This window comes from Hipposideros armiger, unplaced genomic scaffold (genome assembly GCF_001890085.2).
Source record: "Hipposideros armiger isolate ML-2016 unplaced genomic scaffold, ASM189008v1 scaffold_74, whole genome shotgun sequence".
Taxonomy (NCBI): domain Eukaryota; kingdom Metazoa; phylum Chordata; class Mammalia; order Chiroptera; family Hipposideridae; genus Hipposideros; species Hipposideros armiger.
In genome coordinates, this window is record NW_017731424.1 from 3,981,527 (window position 1) to 4,002,114 (window position 20,588).

At 45.3% G+C, this 20,588-nt stretch overlaps 1 protein-coding gene across 2 annotated transcripts in view; it reads right to left on the reverse strand.

Annotated features, from left to right (window-relative positions):
- The window catches only part of ATE1 (arginyltransferase 1), a 204,543-nt gene that overhangs the window by 22,223 nt on the left and 161,732 nt on the right, over positions 1–20,588 (reverse strand). The window contains exon 12 of one of the 2 annotated variants that reach the window (XR_002124030.1): positions 9,834–9,977. Coding sequence is in view for 1 of the 2 variants with exons in the window: in XM_019642926.1 (XP_019498471.1) it covers positions 9,898–9,977 (80 nt within the window). In the remaining variant the exon portion in view is untranslated. Of the gene's footprint in view, positions 1–9,824; positions 9,978–20,588 lie in introns of those variants that run through there. The other variant, XM_019642926.1, reaches the window with a different exon arrangement.

A 20,588-nucleotide genomic window follows, 5' to 3' on the forward strand; every position in this document is an offset into this window, starting at 1 on the left:
TGGACAACAAACCTGGGTTCTGTGGAGGCAGAAACCCCAAGAGAGGTTTCTTTTTCCTTCGTGCAAATCTTTGCCCAGGCTGCAGGCTGAAGACTGTGGACAGACGTACAAATGCGACCCCCACGTGGGCGCATCTCAAGGGAGAAGCCATGGGTGATAATCTAGAATTCCACACTCTACGGCAATGGAGTAATACAATCGGCAGGTGGATAGCATTTAGTTATTACGAGGATTGTTAAAATTTGATACATTCTTCAAGAAAAATTGAAACGTGCTTCTCCCTAACAGGAGGAGGTCAATTTACACTTGATCATCAATACATTATTCTCACACTGCCTGATACCCAATAGGTAATCTGTTAAATGTCTTAATGAATATTTGCGAAGGGAGAAATAAGCATGGCTTGCTTCTGAGCGAGGGGCCAGTCTTCTCATTATCTGTACAGGTTTCTTCCGGGTAAAAATTAAAAAGTCAAGCATGGAAACCAAGTAAGACTCAAGCTTGAAAGATATCCCACTGCTACATGGGGGGTTGGCTGGGGTTGCAAAGGAGGGGGGTCTGCTAGATCCAGCTTGCTTCTCCCACTGCTCTGGCTACTCATCCCAGAGCTGAAAGGATTTTGGGTTTTTCAACAGCATTTTAAGGAGTCTTGCTTACTCCTTTACTCTAACCAAGGGAGCTGAGAAGACAATGTCTTCTTCTACCACTTAGTACAACTACTTACTACTACTACTTACTGTCTTCTACTTCTTCTTAAACATCCAGATTTTAAACTTTTGCATGTATAAGACTAGGTGCTGTTTCCTAGCTGTATTTGTTGGCATGATTAGAAATGGCCTGCTCCTCTTTTGCTTTTCAATTTTTAAAAATTGTTTCATTAAAAAAGCCCGGTATCAATCCCGACCTTCGGCCACGAAGGAAAAGCACACAGGACCAGCTCTGCCAGGACCTCCCCTCGCGCTCCTATAGTGGCTATCAGGGACAGCGCTGTGTGTTATCGTCTTCACCTCTAGGTATGGAAACCCTGAACAACTGCTCTTGTGGGCGAGTCTGAAAACTGCCTGAGCTTGCCACGTGTGGAAGGGGAAGTGAGCCTGCTGCCAGGTTTCTCCTGGAGGGCATTACACGGCAGAGCCGGGCACAAAGGCGGCTTTGCTCGGAGTGCAGACCCCAGTCCGCTTACATTACGGCCCACGCTGTGGACCCCTGACTATTTCAGATTTTTAAAAGTAAATAGCCCTGAGGGGAAAGCTGGCTTTACATCAACACACAGAAATTTAATTTTAACTTCCATGAATACGACTATTAAGCAGCGGTCCCTTTCGGATAGGAAGGGCTCCTACCAGCACAGTCCTTGGCTAAGACTCAAGCTCATGGGTTTCCAGGACGGTTCGCTGTGTGCGTCTGAGTGTGTGTGTGTGTGTGTTTTAAGGGGCGAAAATAACACTGCACAACAAAAGTACCTTTTACTTCTCCTGCGCGCTCTCATTCAAAAAATTCTTTCCAGATCCTATCATCTTAAATAAGGGAACTACTGAAGTGGAAACTTCCAGCGCCCCAAATGGAAAAGCATATGGCTACCAACTTTGGGGAGGACCGTCCCAGCCCACTGCTCGGAGCGCAGAGCTCTGAATCAGAGGCGGCCGGCTCTAAAAGCAGATTGCAAAAAGATGGTTAGGGAAGTGAAAAGATGGCACCGTGCATGGAGCCCACCGCAGGGCATTGCCAAGGTGCTCACCCAGTGAAACCATTACTTGGAGCAGAGTGTGGGTAGAGAAGCAGATAATCAGGCTGGGCTGAGGAGCTCTAACAGCATCAATGGCGTATCTGTCAGAAAGGGTACACGGCATTGTTAAGGAAGCGGGCACAGTGGAGAGGGTCTCCCTCAACTATGATTTTCCTGCAACACGACCCTACCTGCAATTTAAAAAAAAAAAAATTTCCTGAGAAGCTAAAAGGAAATTTCCCTGTAATCTCTATGATTCTTTTGAATTTTGTCAAAAGAATGTCTTTCTACAAAAAAAAAAGCTGATTTCTTGTACTGTGTCCCCCCCCCATATTGTACTGTGTTCCCCCCACCCCAACCCCCACCCCTTTTAAGAAATGGCCAAGGGAGCCGATCTACTCCATTATCAAAAGTCTTAGGTCTAGGTCAGGCCTATAAAATAATGTACCCTGAATGGGTTTCAAACTTGGCTTAAGCAACAAAGTATCTGCTACAGAATACCCGGATGTGATAAACACAGGGCCCAGTGGGGGCAGAAGAGGCCCCCTGGTCCACACAATGCACGCCAACCACCTTTCTTTCGTTAACAGCAACCAGGACAGGCAGACAGACTCGGGTGAGCCAAGGACTAGGCATCTCACGACTTTCACTCTAACTTGGGGTCTTTCTTTATGAGCTTGGACAAGTTAATTGACATCATTGGGTCCTGACTTAATGTCTCTGTAAAATGGAAGCTTTAGAAGTTTCAGTCACAGAATGAAATGATTATAATGAAAATATAACACTTCTTTGTAAATCAAGGTCAAGTTGAGGAGCTTGTGAGAATTACTGCGTTGTTTCCAAAACTAGCTGGCTCCAACGAGCCTCCCCCATCCTCCGTCTTAGCAGAAAGCCCCAGTCCTGCCTCTGAGGCTCAGGATGGGCCTCCTTTTTCCTTCTTCCCCTCTGTCCCCATCCTTCGGAGCTGGGGACATCTCCAAATGGCCCCTACTCCTGGCATAGCCATGTCGTGACTGGAAGAAATTATTAGCTAAGCTAGACCCCTAATCACAAACATCTTCTGCCTCAGTTTCTCCCCTTTGTAAGAATGGATGTAATTACCCCGTTGTTTTGTGCATGCAGATGCAGCCATGTCTACATTGGCTCTGAATTCCTTAGAGGATGCGTGGATCCGATTTATTTTTTAATTTCTTCTTACACGTGTCATTTCAGAAGGGGAGTAGGAGTAATGAGAACAATAAAAGTTGGGGGTGAGATTGTAAGGCAAATGATGGCAATTACTGCCTATCCAGATCATAGCTCTGAAAAGGTTGCAGAGGACAGGAATTAAGATGATGAAGCTTTTTAAGTCTCCTAAGTAGAACTCTTTGAAACCCACTATCTTTTAAAAACATCATAATGATCTTGCCACCATGACTTCAAACAGTCTTAATGAAACCCACAGAGAAAGGCACGCACAGCTCCTCCTTGGTGAGGGGGGAGGCTCCTTTAGAAAATTAATAGAAAGTAGACGAGTCATTACAAGTTAGCCATCCTGTTGCTACAATAAATTATTACATTGTTAGAAGCTTTTATAAAATTAGATATCTCAGTAGCAAGAGAAAAAAAATGAAACCCTGTTTCATTTATCAGAAGGATCAGTGGCAACAGAAATAACTCTATCCTGGGAAAGGATTAAATTCTAACCTTTCCAAAAAAATGTCATTGAAATGAAAAAGCCCATCTAAGATGGTGCTTCGTGCTAAAGCCTGAGCCTGCCTAGGAGATGCGTGCTGGAGATAGGCGCCCTGTTGCCTGTTCCTGCAGGTCCTAACGAGATGTCTTTCTTATCCACCTGCTTGTCTCACATCCAGGCGGGATGACAGCTAACAGCCAGCAGCTCAGCACAGGGAGTAGCCTAGCTGGTTTGAACTGGTTGAAAATGACACATGTAGCTTCCCTATCACACATTTTGATAGGTTCAAGGCTCCCCTTACAGATAACTTGGGGGGGGGGCGAAGAGAGAGGGAGGGGGGAGGATATCTGGTATAATTTTAAATGCTCAGCTCCCTCCTTAAGGAGCATATCAACCATCTTGCTCTAATTAAATTCCCAAGAAAACTTCTATTCTGATTGTCTCCCCAGACCACCGATCATCAGGTAACACCAGCTCACCGGAATCCGGTTTACATGTTGGTCTTGTCTAGACTAGAGGAGCTGTGCCTTCTAAAATTCTTTGATGACTGATGTTCCTTCTTGCTCAAAAGAGCCTTTGCTTGGGCATCTGCCCTTCACATTTATTGCAAGCAGTATGTACTTGACAATGAGGCCCACAAAACAGCTCGGAGAGAACAAACGAGGACTCCTTCATTAACACATTTGCATCATTTCTCATAACGCATCCAGGAAGCCTTCTGCTTCTTCATTGCCCTTCAGGTGAGAAACTGCAGTAAGAGGACCCAAGTCCAGAAACCGCAGCCGCCAAAGAGCTGGAGCTCTGCTGGGAACATTAGCTGGAAGAGGCCCTTGAGGCAAAGGGAGCAGGCCTCTCGTTGTGTGAACAAAAACTGGAGGTACAGAGAGGTTTTGCAGTTGCCTGATCAGAGAGAGTGCCTCGCTGTCCTCCCTGGACTCTGGTGGTTTCTCTTCCCTCCTGCCACTCACCTTGGAAGACTCCCTCCCCAGCTGCGGCCACCACCCCTTGAGGGGCCCAACCCAGCTGCCAGGAGAGGCCACGTGGAGGAGACGAAGGGCCTGGCCAGCAGCCCCAGCTGAGCCAGTAGCCAGCAACAGCTTTCCAGGCAAGGCGGGGAGCCAACTGAGGCCCCGTGACAAAGATGAGCTGTCCCCACCAACCTCTGCCCACATCACAGAATCCTGAGAAACAAACGGTGGCTTTCAGCCACTCTGTTTTGGGGTGGTTTGCTACAGAGCAACGGGTAACCAACCACTGTGTGAAACAATCTCGGTCGTTTATCTGTTTGTTTTCCATGATCTGCCTCCTCTTTCCCCCCAATCCTTCCATTAGGACGCAAGCTCCATGAACGCATCCATCTTGCTCATTACACGATCCCCAAGACTCAGCACGGTGCCTGGTCCCCAATATGCACTCAGACAATGTTTGTTTTATGAATGAATGAATGAATGAATGAACGAACAAATGGATGAGAGAAGTCACACGCGTTTTGGCCGGTGAGGCCTCAAAGCCCAGTGTCCTGCTCCATGACCCCAGGCATGATGACTATGCTACTTCTCTCTCATCTGTCATCCCCTTTGATCCTTAGTAGGGACTCCAGTCCTAAACCTGCCTGATTTACTTAAGCATATGTCCTTCCTTCCTAAGGAAACATGCTCAAGGCTAACCATAGCTCTAGGTAATCAGCCAGAGACGGATGTGCTGTGGATACCGGAATAATGAGAATGACTATTTGGTGCACGCATCCATGGACCAAGCATTGCATTCGGCCCTTCACTTGCATCATCTCATTTAACCCTCTCTGCAATCTTATGAGATGGATGCTGTTACTTTTATAGACGGGGGCACAAGAGATCAGTAACCTGCCCAAGGTCACTCGGCTGGTGATGGGCAAAGCTGTGGGCAGTGTAGGGGGTGGCGTGCCCTGCTGGGACTGAGGGGGAAGAGGACCCCTCCTGTCTGGGACACTCAGCTGGATTCCGCTGGGTACGTCAGCATGGAGCACGGTCACCCATCTCTCCTGGTCTTGCTTGCTAAAGTCCTGAGTTTAGGCTGGAGGATGGTGTTCTCATGGGACTCATAAAGTGGGGACAGTCCTTGCATCAAAGGCTGAGAAGGTAACGGACCACGTAACCCATCTTTTTCGGAAGCCAAAAGTCTCCAGCAGAAATCCAGCCTAACCCTTAAGGCCTGGTTGCCCTTTGGCAGAAGCTGGTGTCTAGGTGGAGACGGAGATGTCTACAGTCCCACAGACAAACTCGCGCAGTTTGAGATAGAGGTTCAGCCCGGATGACAGCTGCACAGCTCTGCTCCGTGGGCATGGCCTGCTCCCAGCCACTCGGCCTTCGGTTCCGTGCTGCACACATCTGCCAGGCCCCCAGTGTGACCTGGGCACTGTGCAGGGCAAGCCCCTTCTCTCTGATTGTCAGAAAAGTAGGGTCTAAGAATAGGCGGTGGCCGGAAGGAAGGGGCACTGAAGTGTCCTTGGAGCCTGAATGACTTTATTTCCAAAGTGTATCTGAAAAAGCTGTGGAGTCCAGACCCAGAAAGCAAAGAAAAATTCTTTTCTTTGTCTTATTTTCCTGTATCCAGGCAGAAAACCCAGCTAAAGGGCCCCAGCTAAGATGATCCTTCGCAGGAGCCCCATGGCCTTTGGGGCTTAGCATCTTTGAACAGAGGCGGAATCGGCAGCCATCTTGCTGGGCACAAGCAAACAGGGCTTCTGCTTCACAGGCTTGCTCATGCCAAGCTGGGTGCCTTTTTCCTTCCCCCTGGCCATTGCCGTAGGGCCCGCATTCTCTCTGCAGCCAGCTTCCTGAGATTGGCAGGAATTACGTGCCTGGACAGAGAATGGGTGTGGGGAGAAATACTTCCCTCTGGGGCTCCAGGTCACAGCAAGACACCGATGATCAAAGGAAGACAGAGGCCTCGCTATGCTCTGAGCTGGAGAACTAGCACCACGTCAGGAATGAACCCACCCCAGTGCCTGCACATGAGGGCAGAGGATGAGAAAGCAGGCTGGGTAGACTGGCTACTCACAGATGCCCGGGTACAATGGCCTATTCAGGTGGATTTCTGAGGGGCATGAGAAAACCTGCGTCCCCTGATTAACATGAGGAGACGCCAGTGAGCTGGAAAAAATGGCTGCACCAGGCACAGGTTCTCTTTAAAAATGGCTGGTTATCCTAAATTAGGATTTTAAAGCACAAAGGGAAGCAGCAATTATCCTTGTCTCATCCCCGATGTCAGATTTATAAACACGCCATCCTGAGCCATTCACAGGTACTGCCATACGCTCCACAAGACTGTAAGACTTTGTTCTTTATCACCTCTAAGAGGAGCTGAGAAAATTGTGCAAGTTTTGACATCTTTTACGGGTTTGGAAAGTGACAAGAGACATTGTACCCAAGTTTGACATTTTTTGCCCAACGAAGAGCTTCCATTCTCAGGCTTCAGAAATCATCAGAATTAGGCTGGGGTCCTGACTGCCACTGCCCAGCTGGGTGGCTAGAGCACATTTCTTAGTCTATCGAACATGGACCACCATGTGGATTACACGGCGGGGGGCTTCCCACAGGGCCTGCACAGAGATTCTGATGTTTGTTATTACTATTGGCTCTGCATTCATTAGGTTGAGGGTGATGTGAGGGCTCAGAGAACAGGCACATTCACCTAGCCCCCTCGAGCTCAACATTTCACCTTTGAGGTTGGCATTACTGTGAACTTTTTGCTCAAGGGAAACTGTGCCTCAAACAGCCTGGAGGGTCGCCCAAGTCCACAGCGCAAGGGAGGGGTTACGGAGGTACGGTGGATAGTAGGTGCCTTTTGATGGCTGGTCCACAGGACAGCATCCCTGTTGAGGCAGGTCTGCCAAGGAGGGGTGGAGGGAGATTGCAGAGGACAACCATTTTAATTCTCAAAGTCATTCCCTCTGAGTAAGGACAAACGAGTAAATTACTAATATTGTTGTTAACTTCAAATTTTAATGAAATGAACTCTAGTATGGTTATAACTTACAGGTACGTTTCAGGAAAGCATTTCTTTCTCCTTAAGAATGGGTATCCAGACTACCTCTTGTGCCTCTTTTTAGTAACGGAACTTCTGATTTTTAGCTGGGCATGAGGTTTCTCAGAATAGAACCTATATCCCCCTGATTCCCTTGCAACCAGGCACAGCTATAAATTAACTTCTGGCAAATAGGATGTTTGAGAAAGTGTAGTGTGCAGTTTTTTCCCTTTTCCAGCTGATTGGTAGGTTGATGTGATTGCTGGAGCTTGAGCAGCCATTTTGGACCATGAGGCACAAGCTAAGATTGACAGACAGACAAGATAGAAGGAGCCAAGATGATCATGGGGCCACTATCTCAGCCTAGACTGCCTCACCTTGGACCTTTACATGAGAAAGAAATAAACTCTCTCATGTAAGCCCACATTACTTTGGCTTTTCTGTCACTCAGCCAAATCTAATCCGGCCCCATCTTTCCACATATCCCCAATAAAATTGTTTCTAGCCACCCTTACCCCTTTCCCACTATGTGACTGGTGAACTCTCTTTTTGACTTTTTCTTTTTTAATCTCACCGATTATATGCCTTTATTTCAAGATGTCGAACTCTGGAAACAGTATGTAAATGGTAAACCCACATGGCCGTAATATAATCCCTTATCCTGAGTGTACCACAGTAAACTCCTTCAGAGATTTTTGTGGCTTTAAAAGAAAGTAGCATTAGAAATACTTAAATGAACAGGCAAGTGCAGTCCATTTACTATGACTCCTGGGTACAAGAGCTTAACCCCTCTTGCTCAGAGGTTTGCCTGGTCCCTCCAGGATAAGGGACCAGAGCAGAGACTATTAAGAATAGTCACTATGAGCTGATGTTGAATAATATTGTATGTCAACTATAATTATATATACATATAGTCACGGGACATGGAGTAGAGAGTGGGAATGGAGTCAATGGAATTGTAATAGACAAGCATGATATCAGGGGTGGGAGGGCAATACATGGGGAGAGGGGGGTTGTTACTTTGTGAGGGTGAAAAGGATAACTATTGCATTGTTCTGTACACCTGAAACTAACAATAAAAGATAAAATTTTTAAAAATTTTTTTAAAAAAGAATAATCACTATATCCCTAACCAGAGCCAAATCGCCTCAGCCAAGTTTTAGACACTTGGATTCAGTGTTTGTGCTTTAAAGACCCCCCAATGAATGGAATGGGAAAACTTGATGTTTGTCAAATTTCTTAGAAAAATTTTAATCTTTCATCTAGATTTTATATACCCTACAGAAAACACTCGCTCGTTGTACATGCTACCACCTGGGAATGAAAGAATATTGACACGTCAGGTCATTTTACTGGTGGAGCTGAAATCCCCAACTTTCTCCCAGTCTCACCCTTCCCAAGATGTCCTGCAAAAAGATGTCTTGTATCAACGTACCTGCTAGGCACACGCCCCTCTGAGGTTGGATTACTGAGAAAATCTCTGTACTTCTGAAAGCTCTTACAAACATCAAGGGCATTTTATTTTAGTGAATAATTCTACCCCTTCCCCACCTCCCCCAACCCCTGCAAAACCAACCCCACACTGACCTCACTGTCTCATTCACAGGGACCGGCTGCCTGCTTGGCCCTCACCCTGGCATGGGCCTAGATTTTTCCTCTAAAGTATTGCCAAAGAGGTGCTTGCAATTTTCCAAAATGCAACCCTGACAGGAATGACCAAAGGACATTCACTAAAGTAAACTAAATTAAAAAATAAAATGCAGAGCTTAAAACATTCCAAGTACCGTGACCATTTATCATGAGCTGACTATCCTCAGAAAAAACAAGCACTTAAATAGCTCCGTGTCTACATAGGGAGCGTGTGCGTGTGCGTGCATGTGCATGTGCGTGTGCGTGTGTGTGTGTGTGTGTGTGTGTATGTGTGTGTGTGTGTGTTCACAGGCTACTGTCTTTGCTTTGTTGACACCAATTTGGAAGAGTGCTTTAAAAAAAAAAAAAACTTTCCTGGGAACTCTTACAAGTTCTACCTTGGACCCAAAATTAGTTTAGAGTTCACTCCTTAAGCTCACACTTCCTCCTCTGGTGACTGTTTATGTCTCTTGGAGAAAATGGCCAGGCTGATAAAGGGGCAAGAAAACAATGCCTGGGAAGAAGGTATGCTGGACTGATGTAGACGCGTGAAGACAGCGTGGAGAAAAGCTGTGGCAACCCCGCAGGGTTTCGATGGCTCCTGCGCAGATAGAGTCTCGTCCCTTCTCCACCTTGAGAGGTGTGCGTGAGAAAAGACGTGGAGCAAGAATGAAGGATGAAGGTGACAACGAAGGCCTAATTTCCTAACTAACGGAGTCATTAGTCCAGGCACAGGCCACTGGGAAAGGCAGTGCAGCTCCTTCTCTTCTCATCTTTTAAAGAACGGAGGCCACTCACCTGGGCGCAGAGCTGGGGGCTTTGTAAGACGTCTCTGCTTGTGGGTTGGCGATGGAAAACCAGCTCACCTCCCAGCCCAAGATTCCGTGTCCTGCATCTCCTTGGAGTGGGTGGCTTCTTCTTGAGGTGACATGTGTGAAGTCTCTGAAAGCATGGGGACAGGTGTTGAGTGAGCACCGGAAATTATTTACGGTCTGTGAAGTCCCGGCGTTACCCAAGCCCACGGCTTCCTGCCACAGCTACGTGGTGCTGTCAACAACCAGCGCGGTGGTGGTGCAGCCCTTGCCTGAGAGCGTTTACTTTAATGGGAAACAAATCGTGTTTGATAAATGCAGCAAAATGTGATGTTGAGGGGGAAATATTCCGTTTATTCCAATAGCTTCCTGAAAATGGTGGCTTGGAAAATGTACATAACGACCTGCAAACCCCAAAAGATCAAGGGCAGTTTCAAGGCCGTGTGAAAGGTAGCTTCTTTCCCTTTATTCCAGGTATAAATACAGTTTGGTTCTGAGCGTAAACTGGGCCACTACTGCACAATAACAGCTGATGCTATTACAAATGCCTAAAAGTGAGGAAATGCAAAGTTATGATTCCCATTGCCACAGTAAGTCAACCACATCATGCCGTCTGTCTGTAGCATGTACTACCGAATGTCGTGTTAACTTTTATGGTCTCTGTTACATATGTGTGATGTGAAAAGGTTATAGCAGGACAGGGAGTCATAATTCTGAATTTTCTGATAGTTATGACTTGAAAGTGATTTTAAAATGCTACTCTTTTTCTTTCTTTCTTTCTTCTTTTTTTTTCTGGTCAAGTCTGTTTTTCATTGTATCTTGGATTCTCAGAACTTTTTGGCAGAATCTTTATTTTAATACAAAGATTGATTATTTACTTCTGTTCAAAAAATATCCAGTAAGTGCCTATGATGGGAAGAGGGTCTGCAGGAGATACAAAGGTGACTAAATTCTTTTCCTGTTCTCAATTTCTCCATCTAGTTAGGAGGTACTATGCATACAAATAATCTTAGCACATAGTAGGGCCATGACAGCCACACGAAGGTAAGAAGTGAGTACTCGATGGAGGGCAAGGAAAGGGAGGAAATTAAAATGTATTAACCTTTTACTGCATAGCAATGTGCTAAACATACATAGCTATATGTTATCCCTCACAATTTAAAAAAAACATCATCCCATTTTACAGGTGTGTATACTGAGGCTCACACAGCTAATACTAGCTCCTGAAAGTAGAAACTGGGTCTGACCTTACGTTTAAATAGCTAAAAGCTCATACTCTTTTCTACCATCCCAAGCAGAATTTTCTAGGATCTCAAGCTATTTCTTGAGGACTACGTAGGTTCTAGTTTTGAAATCCTTTTTTGTTCCCCACCCCCTTATTAAAGCAAAATATATTGGACATCAATAATTCAGGGAAGGTACAAGGAAGTAAAAAATGCATGCATGACCCCATTACCCAGAAATCACCACTCTGAATATTTTAGTGTCTTTTCCGCAAAATATTTTTCTGAATGGGAGCTTTTGTTTGTTGATTGTTTATCACACAAGCATTGTTCTTTTACATGAATGTGCTTATGACTTTCTTTCTCATTTATGGTCACCTGTTCCAGGCAAGGAGAGCACAACAGGTGAGTGGGAGGTGGGAGGAAAGGTATGTGGGGTGGCAGGCACACCAGAGCACCGGGCCTCCAGCACGCCGCCGAGCTTGACCAAAGCACCTGTGAGCAAGGTGGGCCCTGACTCTGGAGCTCCCTGAACGCCTGGCTTCAGGGTTAGGACTTGGTTGTATAAGCCACATAAGCACACTGTCTAGTATTCAAATGGCAGCCAATTAATGTTAAATACACCTGAATGGGAGGATGCTGAAGGCTTCCGATAGAGGGCTGACATATAACAGTTGTGCTTTAGGACCACGATTCAGGCAGCAGTGCCAGGTGGGGTGACAGAGGGCACATAGGTTCCCACCACATCCACCAGGGAAGGTGGGGGGAATCTGAGGAAGGCAGGTGCGGAGCGGGGGAGGTAGAAGGAAGCACACGGATGAGTGACACACACATTCTCATGGAGCTGTACACACAGCATGATCCCAAACTCTAAAGCAGGGGGCCAGCGAAAGCTTTGGGTTGCCAGGGCCCAAGACAAAATTGAACCATTTCCTGTTTGGTTTTTAGATTCTCTTTTGAGACCAATTTCAGGTGAGAAAAACTTACATTACCATCCTGAGACAAATGTGCAATATATTTCATTAACTTTGCATGTTTCTATCACCTCTAACATATGGGGTAAGTATCTATATGACCACGTCTTGACACAGAATTCTCTTTTCTTCCTTCCTGAAGCTGGGGGCAGAAGTGGCTCATGACCCTGACACTGAGGCTGGTGGGTGTGAGAGGACAACGAACCGTAGCCCTGGGAATCTGTGCCTGACAAACATCCCCGTGTGGGTGTGTGAATTTCTGTCATGTTCACATCACCTCCATTACAATTATTTATTTCCATATCTCATTCTTCTCGTAGCTTGTGAATTTCTTTAGAGCAGAGCAGAAACCACGTGTTCTCTTTGTATTCTAAGCACCTGGCACAACAGCAAACAGAGCAAGCACTCGATAAATGGTTCTTGAATGAAGGCATCAACTGCAAGAAATTATGTGTATGTGATTTTATATATATGCACACATACATGTATAAGTGTGTGTATATATCTATTCATCTCTATATAACTATCTGTAGACGTGTATATATATTCACATGTGTGTATATATTCATCCATTAAGATGCACTTTCTTCCAGTCTGGCTGTACTGCCCCCATTCTTGACCATAAGCAGTTTAAGAAAGCGATCTAGGCTACCCGTTGTTGTGCTATCTTACTAAACAAACGGGCCTTGCTTCATGCAAATATCCTGAAAGAAATTCCTACGAATCAGCTTTTTCTACATGTAATCCAATTCTAAATGTACCAAAGAAGTCTGCTATTTGATGGATACTTCGCATATACTTTTGCAAAGTGCACTTTATAGAAATGTAAATCTTCAACCTTAAATGGATCTGTTTTCAAGTCCAAGTGTGATACATCAGGTCTGCTTAAAACTGGGCATGCCTACTCTCTTCCACTCCCAATTTTGCCCATGCTCCAAGGCCGAGGGAGCAAGGACTCCCCTTGCTGAGTGGAATGTAGCAAAGGACTCAGGGCCCTCAACCACTGGAGATCCTAGGAAGCACAATAAGAATGGGTATCATTTGATCATATATAACTCAGGAGTTTTACAAAATAATGCATATAACTCAACATCTGTTCCATTAAACCTGCCAATAAGGCCGGCCGAGTGGCTCGTTGGTTAAGAGTTGACTTGGGACGCCAGCTCTGAGCAGCAGGGCGCTGTTTCGGATCCCACTTGAGGGCCAGTGATGCTGCGCCCTCTACAGCTAAGATGGTGAACAACAGCTCGACCTGGAGCTGGGCTGCCGTGAGTCGCCGGCGACGGCATAGACTGCAGCCTCTGCTGCAGTGGGTTGCCGTAAGCTACCCTGTGTGGCCGGCAGCCAGCGTGAGCTGCCAAGAGCCACCGTGAGCAGCCATCCAGTGGCCGGCGACCGATCTGCCTCACCCGGGAAAAGCGCAATGATAATACCAACATGGGCCAGTGAAGTGACGTCCTCCACAACTAGACTGAATAGGGCCCACCCTAACAGCTTCATGTGAACTTAATCACCTCTTTAACAGCCCTATCTCCAAATATCTCTACATGCTGAGGTGCTGGGAGTTAGGGCTTCCACATATAGATTTGGGGTGGGGGACACATTTCAGCCCCTAACAGGGGAAATACTCTCCACTGCATCCTATCTACTTACATAGAGTTTGAGGCCCAGGAGACAGAAACACCTGCCTCCCAGTTCTTTCTTCCCTGATAATAGCCAACTGGTCAGAAAAAAGATCTGCTCTTTGCGGCTCTTTGCGGGGTCCTCACCCCAGGATCAGGGCTGTGAGCCTGAAACCAGTCTCTAAGATACGGAGCGTCCACCCAGGGAGCAAAGCATCTCCCCTCAACCCGTGTAATTAATTCTCCACGCTGAAGCTGCTCGCTGGTGTGCATTCCCACTGCCTTCTCTCTCCACCCATTGCTGGCCCTCAGCGGGCACAGGCAGAAGCAGGTTGGCGCTGACAGGCAATTATGCAGACCCATGAATTCATAACTCAAAATAAACCCATCAAAACATTTGCTCCTACTTTTAACCCTATTGATCCCTGGGTGGAAATGCTAAGACACAACAGTAGAAGAGATAAATATGGCAGACAAAAGTTTTCCCACAGCCTTTAGCCCCTTAAACATTCTAATCCCATTGAGGATATTTATGCCTGGCCAAACACTGCCGCTGGGGGCTGGGCTCCTGCCGGCTGCCCCCTCGCAGCGCCCAGCCGGCTTTGTAGAGACCAGCTGCCTGTTGCTATGGCGATTTGGTTACAGAAGGGCAACGCAGGGCACCTAACCCAAGCGCTTTTTAACCAAACCACATGCTTATTAAAAGAAAGGAGAAAGTTTCCATTAAAATATCTGGGCTGATTACATTTGGAAACTTAATAACATGTCTTGACTCAAATAACTCCCACTGAACTGAACCCCAGCAGGACTTAAGAGTTCACCAGGGGAACAAATATTGCTGATGAAACTTGGCATCTTAACCCCGTTTAACGTTTTAATTAAGAAGGGAAAATTCGGTGTCATTTGCTTTTCTTTGGTCTCCAGGAGCGGCAGGGGACAGGCTTGAGAATTCTTCCAAGAGTTCCACAGAAAGAAATACATTAGCTAATTAGGGACGAAGTAAAACATCTATATACAAGACATATACGCCATTTCTTTGTTTCGTGAGCCAACTTTCGACTGCCCTTTTCCTTCCAGATTTCTCAGAGAGGATACATGAGTGTACTTTCTTCTTCTTCTTCTTCTTTTTAAGAAAAAAATACTATGAAGTGAGAGTTAAGCTATTGCTTGAGTCTTTTGCTCCACACGGCTAGAGAAAGGCACAAACCACCGCTCCACTTTTGGGAAATGCCCAGAATTTAGAACTAGAGAACTCTTCCCTAAACCCTCATTTCATAACCATCAAGAACTCAACATTTTCATTAGCATTTCCCTTTCCTAGCCAGGCAGGCACCCTGGGGAAAGTTTCTTAGGATGGCCCAGTTAAGTTGAAAATATTATCTTCACTGTTTTGCAAATCGGCTTGTGAAAGGGAGTTTAAAAGAGCAGCCAGGCAGAGGGGTCAGGCCTGGGGAGCCCAAAGCAAGGGGCAAGGGGCAGCCGTCCTGTCTATGCACACTTGGCTGGGCTACCGGTGTGTCCAAAAATTGAAATAAGAAATAATAGCAAAATTGGTTTCGTCAGAGGATGTGTACAGATTTTCAGTATATTTCCAAACTTAAAAAGTAGGTGGCAGAGACATTTTCTTTCCTTTATTTTGTTTTGCTTTGCTTTGAAACAATGAACCCTCACCCTGAGTTTTTCGTTAATTTGAAGCCTGTTCCTCCTTTTGACGTCACTTAATCTACAGCCCAGTCCTGCGCTGCCTCCTGGGAACTCTCCCTGCTCTGCTTGGCCTACAGGTCTCCTGCGGGCCCCCAGGGAAAGCAATACCCACCAGCCCCCTCCATCTCAGGACCCAAAAGGGATAGGGAACAACTGAACTATGTGTTAATTGCGTTAAGGCGCTTTCTCTAATGAAATAGTGGCTTTCTCCATAGCAACAGTGATTAAAAGATGCAGAATGGCGGGTCCTCCAGGGCCTGTCTGTCTGGGAAGTGACTGCCACTTTACAGAACAATTCAGTGCAGATAGAAGTTTATTGAGCACATTTCGCCTAAGCTGACTGCTCAGGTCACACTCCCAAAGCCGCTTTCACTCCCTCTGAGCGCTCTTTTCAGGCTGATATGGAATGGGGGAGGGGGTCCCGGGATGTTTGCTGCCTAGTTTGGTGTGTGTGTGTGTGTGTGGGGGGGTGTTAGATGAGAACTGTTTGGAGATGGGGGTGGGGGAGAGAGTGCGCTGAGATCAGCTCCAGCTCCGTTCAGGGGATGGGAGAGAAAAAATACCCAAAGTTTGCAACTTGACTGTGCGTGGGCTCTAAAGGAGCCCCAAGCTTCATTAAGCATCTTTAAAAGTGCTCGCTGAGATGCCCAGAGGGGGTAAGGTAAATTCCCTTTCCATTTTTTGCACATCTTTCTAAAGCACACAGCATTCCTATTTTATTCACTGTGGGGTAAGTGACTTTCAAAGCTGGAGGGAGGGGGAAATAAACAGTATCTGGATTAAAACATACAGAACAGGCTGAGATAACAGTCCTGACAGATTGCAGGATCTGAGACCAATGGATGGGAGGCATCCGTCTGTCCATGCTTCTCTGTCTTCGTTCATGCCCAGTCCCTTTTCTCCTAGCCTAGGTCAACTAAAAGTACGAAGGCTAAGACCCCTCACAAATACGGTGCTGAAACAGACACACAGCCTGCACACGGACACACGCCTCTGACGCATGTATAAGGTGTAATAATGGCTACTCTTCAGAGGCAACCCCAGTACATAAAGACACATTTTGGAATATAAAAAGAAATGAAATATAATTGTAATTTAAAAATCCAGACTCAAGTCTGAACATATCCCCAAATATGCTCTCACCTAACAACAGAGTCAGATTTCACTGCAACCTATTCAAGAGCGTAAGCTCTGGAGGCCCAGGGCCTGGGCTGGTGTCCTGGCTCTGCAGCTCCGCTGTATGGCCTCAGGTAAGTTCGTGAAGCTCTTCTTGGGTCCTCAGTGTCTCCATTTGTGACATGGAGATGAGAACTTCCTAGCACATGGCCAATGCTGGAAAATCATAACAACTATTATTGTTATTACTATACAAAGTAAGGCCCCATGACATGTGTAGAGTGCTCTATGATTCACAAAGGGGGGTTACCTTCCCTCTTGTCATCTTCCTAAGGAACCTCAGCTATGCTGATAAGCCCTGCTTGTGCCTCCCTAGAGAGAGATCAAAGCCCCTGCACCAGGCGCTGCCAGGTCAAGCAGCAAAGGTCACTTGCTGGGGACAAACAAACCAAGAAATCCGAACTTCAAACTCTTGGCCCTGGGGACTGGAAAAGTTCTAGGGTACGGGACACAGGGGTGAACAAAACCCCGAAAGTCCTGCCGTCCTGGGGCTGACAGATCAGGGTCTTTTGGAAAGGTGGAGGCGCTGTGGGCGTGGCTTACCCAGGCCCCAGGGGGCAAGGAAAGCTTCCCAGGAATGTTCCTTCTAATTTTATTAAGAAAATTGAAAAGATAATGTACTTAAAGGGCCCCGAATTGCTTAGATTTCTCTAGGAAATAAAAATGTTATTTATACTGGCATAAAGTATAATTATTCGCACTTTCAAAAGTGTTTGAAGAAAATTGGGTGAAGGCCATGGATCTAAATATTTATAGTGCCAAGAAATCTGTATGCTACTGTGATTTGTTTTCTACTTAGAAAATAACTCATTTTCATATTATTATGCTAGTAATACTATTACTCAAACTTTCCCATCCTAAAGGAAAACTCCAAATTTTAAACAAAATCTAATATACAAATTACTGTGGGCAAAGAGCCTTTTAATTACACTTTGGACACTGGCCCATTTCTGGGTATTTAATATGAATATGAAATATTCTCCAAAGGTATTTACCCAAATAGTTGGAGGAGCAGCAGTGACAGAAAGATAAAGATGATATTGGCTGTGAGACCAGGCCGCTCTGGAAGCAGACAGTCCCTCCTACATGGTCATTTGCACCCTTGAAGTGTGGTACTTAAGTGTGGTCTAAGAACCAACAGTACCCACTTCACCTGGGAGGTCAGTAGAAATGCAAAATTCCAACACCCCCACCCTCTCACCATGCCTGCTGAACCAGGTGATACATACGCATATTAAATGGGAGAATTTACACAGAGTTTGCACATAGCAGAGCAGTAAAAAGGTACCTGGTCACCCACTTAAAGAAATAGTAGTTACACTTCCCAGCCTCCCTTGCAGCTAGGTGTGGCCATATGACTATGTTCTGGCCATTGGTAGGTGATCAGAAGTGACCTGTACAACTTCCAGGTGCTGACCTTAAAGGGCAGGAGCCTGCCTTCCCTTTCCCTTTCCCTTTCCCCTTTTCTTGCCAGCTGAATATGAGAATTGTGGCAGGAGATGGAAGCACCATCTTAGATCGCAAAATGGAATCCCCATGCTGAGGATGGCAGAGCAAAAAAGCCTAGATATTTATGCAACTTATACTAGCTTTACCTCCAAATCACTACAACACATCTTTTTTGTTAGCTGAGCCATCCTGCCACCTGTTGGCAGCTCAGCTCAGGCCGAGAATCGAACCGCTGTTGCTCAGAGCTCCCACTCTTGAGCGAGCTTTTAACCAACTGAGCCACTTGGTTGGCCCTACAACACATCTTTATTTCTATATCTTTTAGGATACCACCTTCTGTTGCAATCTGTATATATGTTATCTCTCATTAAAGACTGTGAACTTTTTGTAGACAGGGACCAAATCTTATTTATTTTTATACTCTTTACATTGTCTAGTTCTATGTCTTGCCTATAATATTGGGTTGTTGGAAAAGTCATGATGTATTTTTTTCTGTTTTTCGTGGCAAAAATGTGTCATGAGTTTTGGACAACCCTATAGGTACACAAAACTCTCAGTGAAATGAATGAGCAAACAAATGAATAAATGAATGAATGAATATCAAAAAGTATTCTTTAATCTTCCACTGGCCAAAGATGGTACTCTAGGAGATTTAATAAGGATAATATTAATAATTGCAATGAATTAAAATTCATCAAATATGTTCAAAATGTTTAAGTCCAGGAGTTTACTACCATTACTATTATTACACACACACACACACACACACACACACACACACACACACACAAAATCCCCTAATTTGGTCATCTTCAGAGAATTATATACACAGAGGGTGCCAAAAAATGTATACACATTTTAAGGAAGGAAAACTGTATTAAAATTGTAATACTCAATATATACCGATAACAAAAGATGAATACAAGTCACCTTTGATTTCTGCAATTAAAAGAGGTGCTCAAAGTGGTTCCCATCAGTGTCTAGACACTGATTCTGATTATGGCGAACTGCTGTTTAAGCAACGTTAACCAAAGTGTCCACTTGTATGCATTTTTTTGGCATCCCCGATATATCTATACCTATATCTCAAATATCTATATGTCTATATATCTATACACACACACACACACACACACACACTGTGCCCAAAAAATGTATACACATTTTAAGATAACATCTCTTAAAATGTGTGTACACACACACTCACACACACGTATATATACACCTAAATGGTCACCTTCAAGAATACGGAGCAAATTTATTATCATGAAAACCGGTATAGAAATAAAAAAGGACCAAACATCTATCCTTCATTTCCTGTATGACCTGTATGTACCACAAGGGTAACCAAATATTAGATGAAGAGAAGCATTTCCTTATCATATTATTCTAGTTAATAAATATTATAATTGGAATATCACCATTGTGCAAACCCTCCCCTAATGACTTAATGTCCCCAGGCACAAAGCATTAACGGCTGCTAACATCATAGAAGCAGAAACTAGGAGACATGTGTCTCCTGGGGCTGAACCTGAACCTGAGTCGTATGAAGCCCCCGGATCCGGCTGCCAGGCTGTAGGAAGACAGGGCACAGAGAAACAACAGGCACTGCACCATGTGTCTGTGGCTGGCGAAAATCCCAACGGGGGGAAACTCTACTGGCTGTCAAACAAGTCACGTTCCGCAACAGATAAATTGTAAGAAAAAGAAAAAATGGAGAGGGAAATCGGAGAGTAAAGGAAGTAAAGGGAGTGTATTCTAGATAACAGCATAGGAAGGCAAGGAAGTAGGCACTATGAGCGTGAAAACAGTAGTTACTCTTGGAGGAGGAAGGATTTGTGACAGGGACAGGGCGTAGGAAGGACTTCTAGGGTAACTGGTCTAATTCTAGTTCTTGACTTGCATGGGATTTATACAAGTGTTTGCCCTATTGTATAGTTTATTAAGCTATGCTTTCTAAAAGATGCACTTGTAAGTGACTTCCCATACATGGGTATCACACGGAGGTGACATGATTGCCAATCCGTGGCTGCACTGCCTATGGGAAGGAAATAAAATTAGCCTTGTTCCCTGGACCCATCTCAAACCAGAATCAAGAAGAAAGCTTTGGGTCTGGTCACAGCGATTCCACCCTCCATCATTTTACAGATGGGAACACTCAAGCTCAGAAGGGTGAGTTCAGAACTCCTAGTAAACCACACTTCATCCAGATCCTGCATTTCCTATCCCACCCAAGCTCTCTTTTCCCGGTGGTCCACCACGCTTGGTCATATTGACTCTATCTTATCATAAGGATTAAAATATTAAAATCAGTCTGGTTTTCCTGCTTCCTTCTTCACTTAGTTCAAAAGTCTGGATGAACCAACCAGAACACTTATTCATGATCAAATAACCTGATTCAATATTCGTTCAAGGCAATATTCATTTACCTTTACTGACTCCCTGCTATACAAGGACCTCATCTTCCTTGAAAAAGAATTGAAATAAAAATGATTCATGGGCCGGCCGAGTGGCGTGATGGTTAAGAACTGGCTTGGGACGCCAGAGGGCCCCGGTTCGGATCCCACATATGAGGGCCAGTGACACTGCCCTC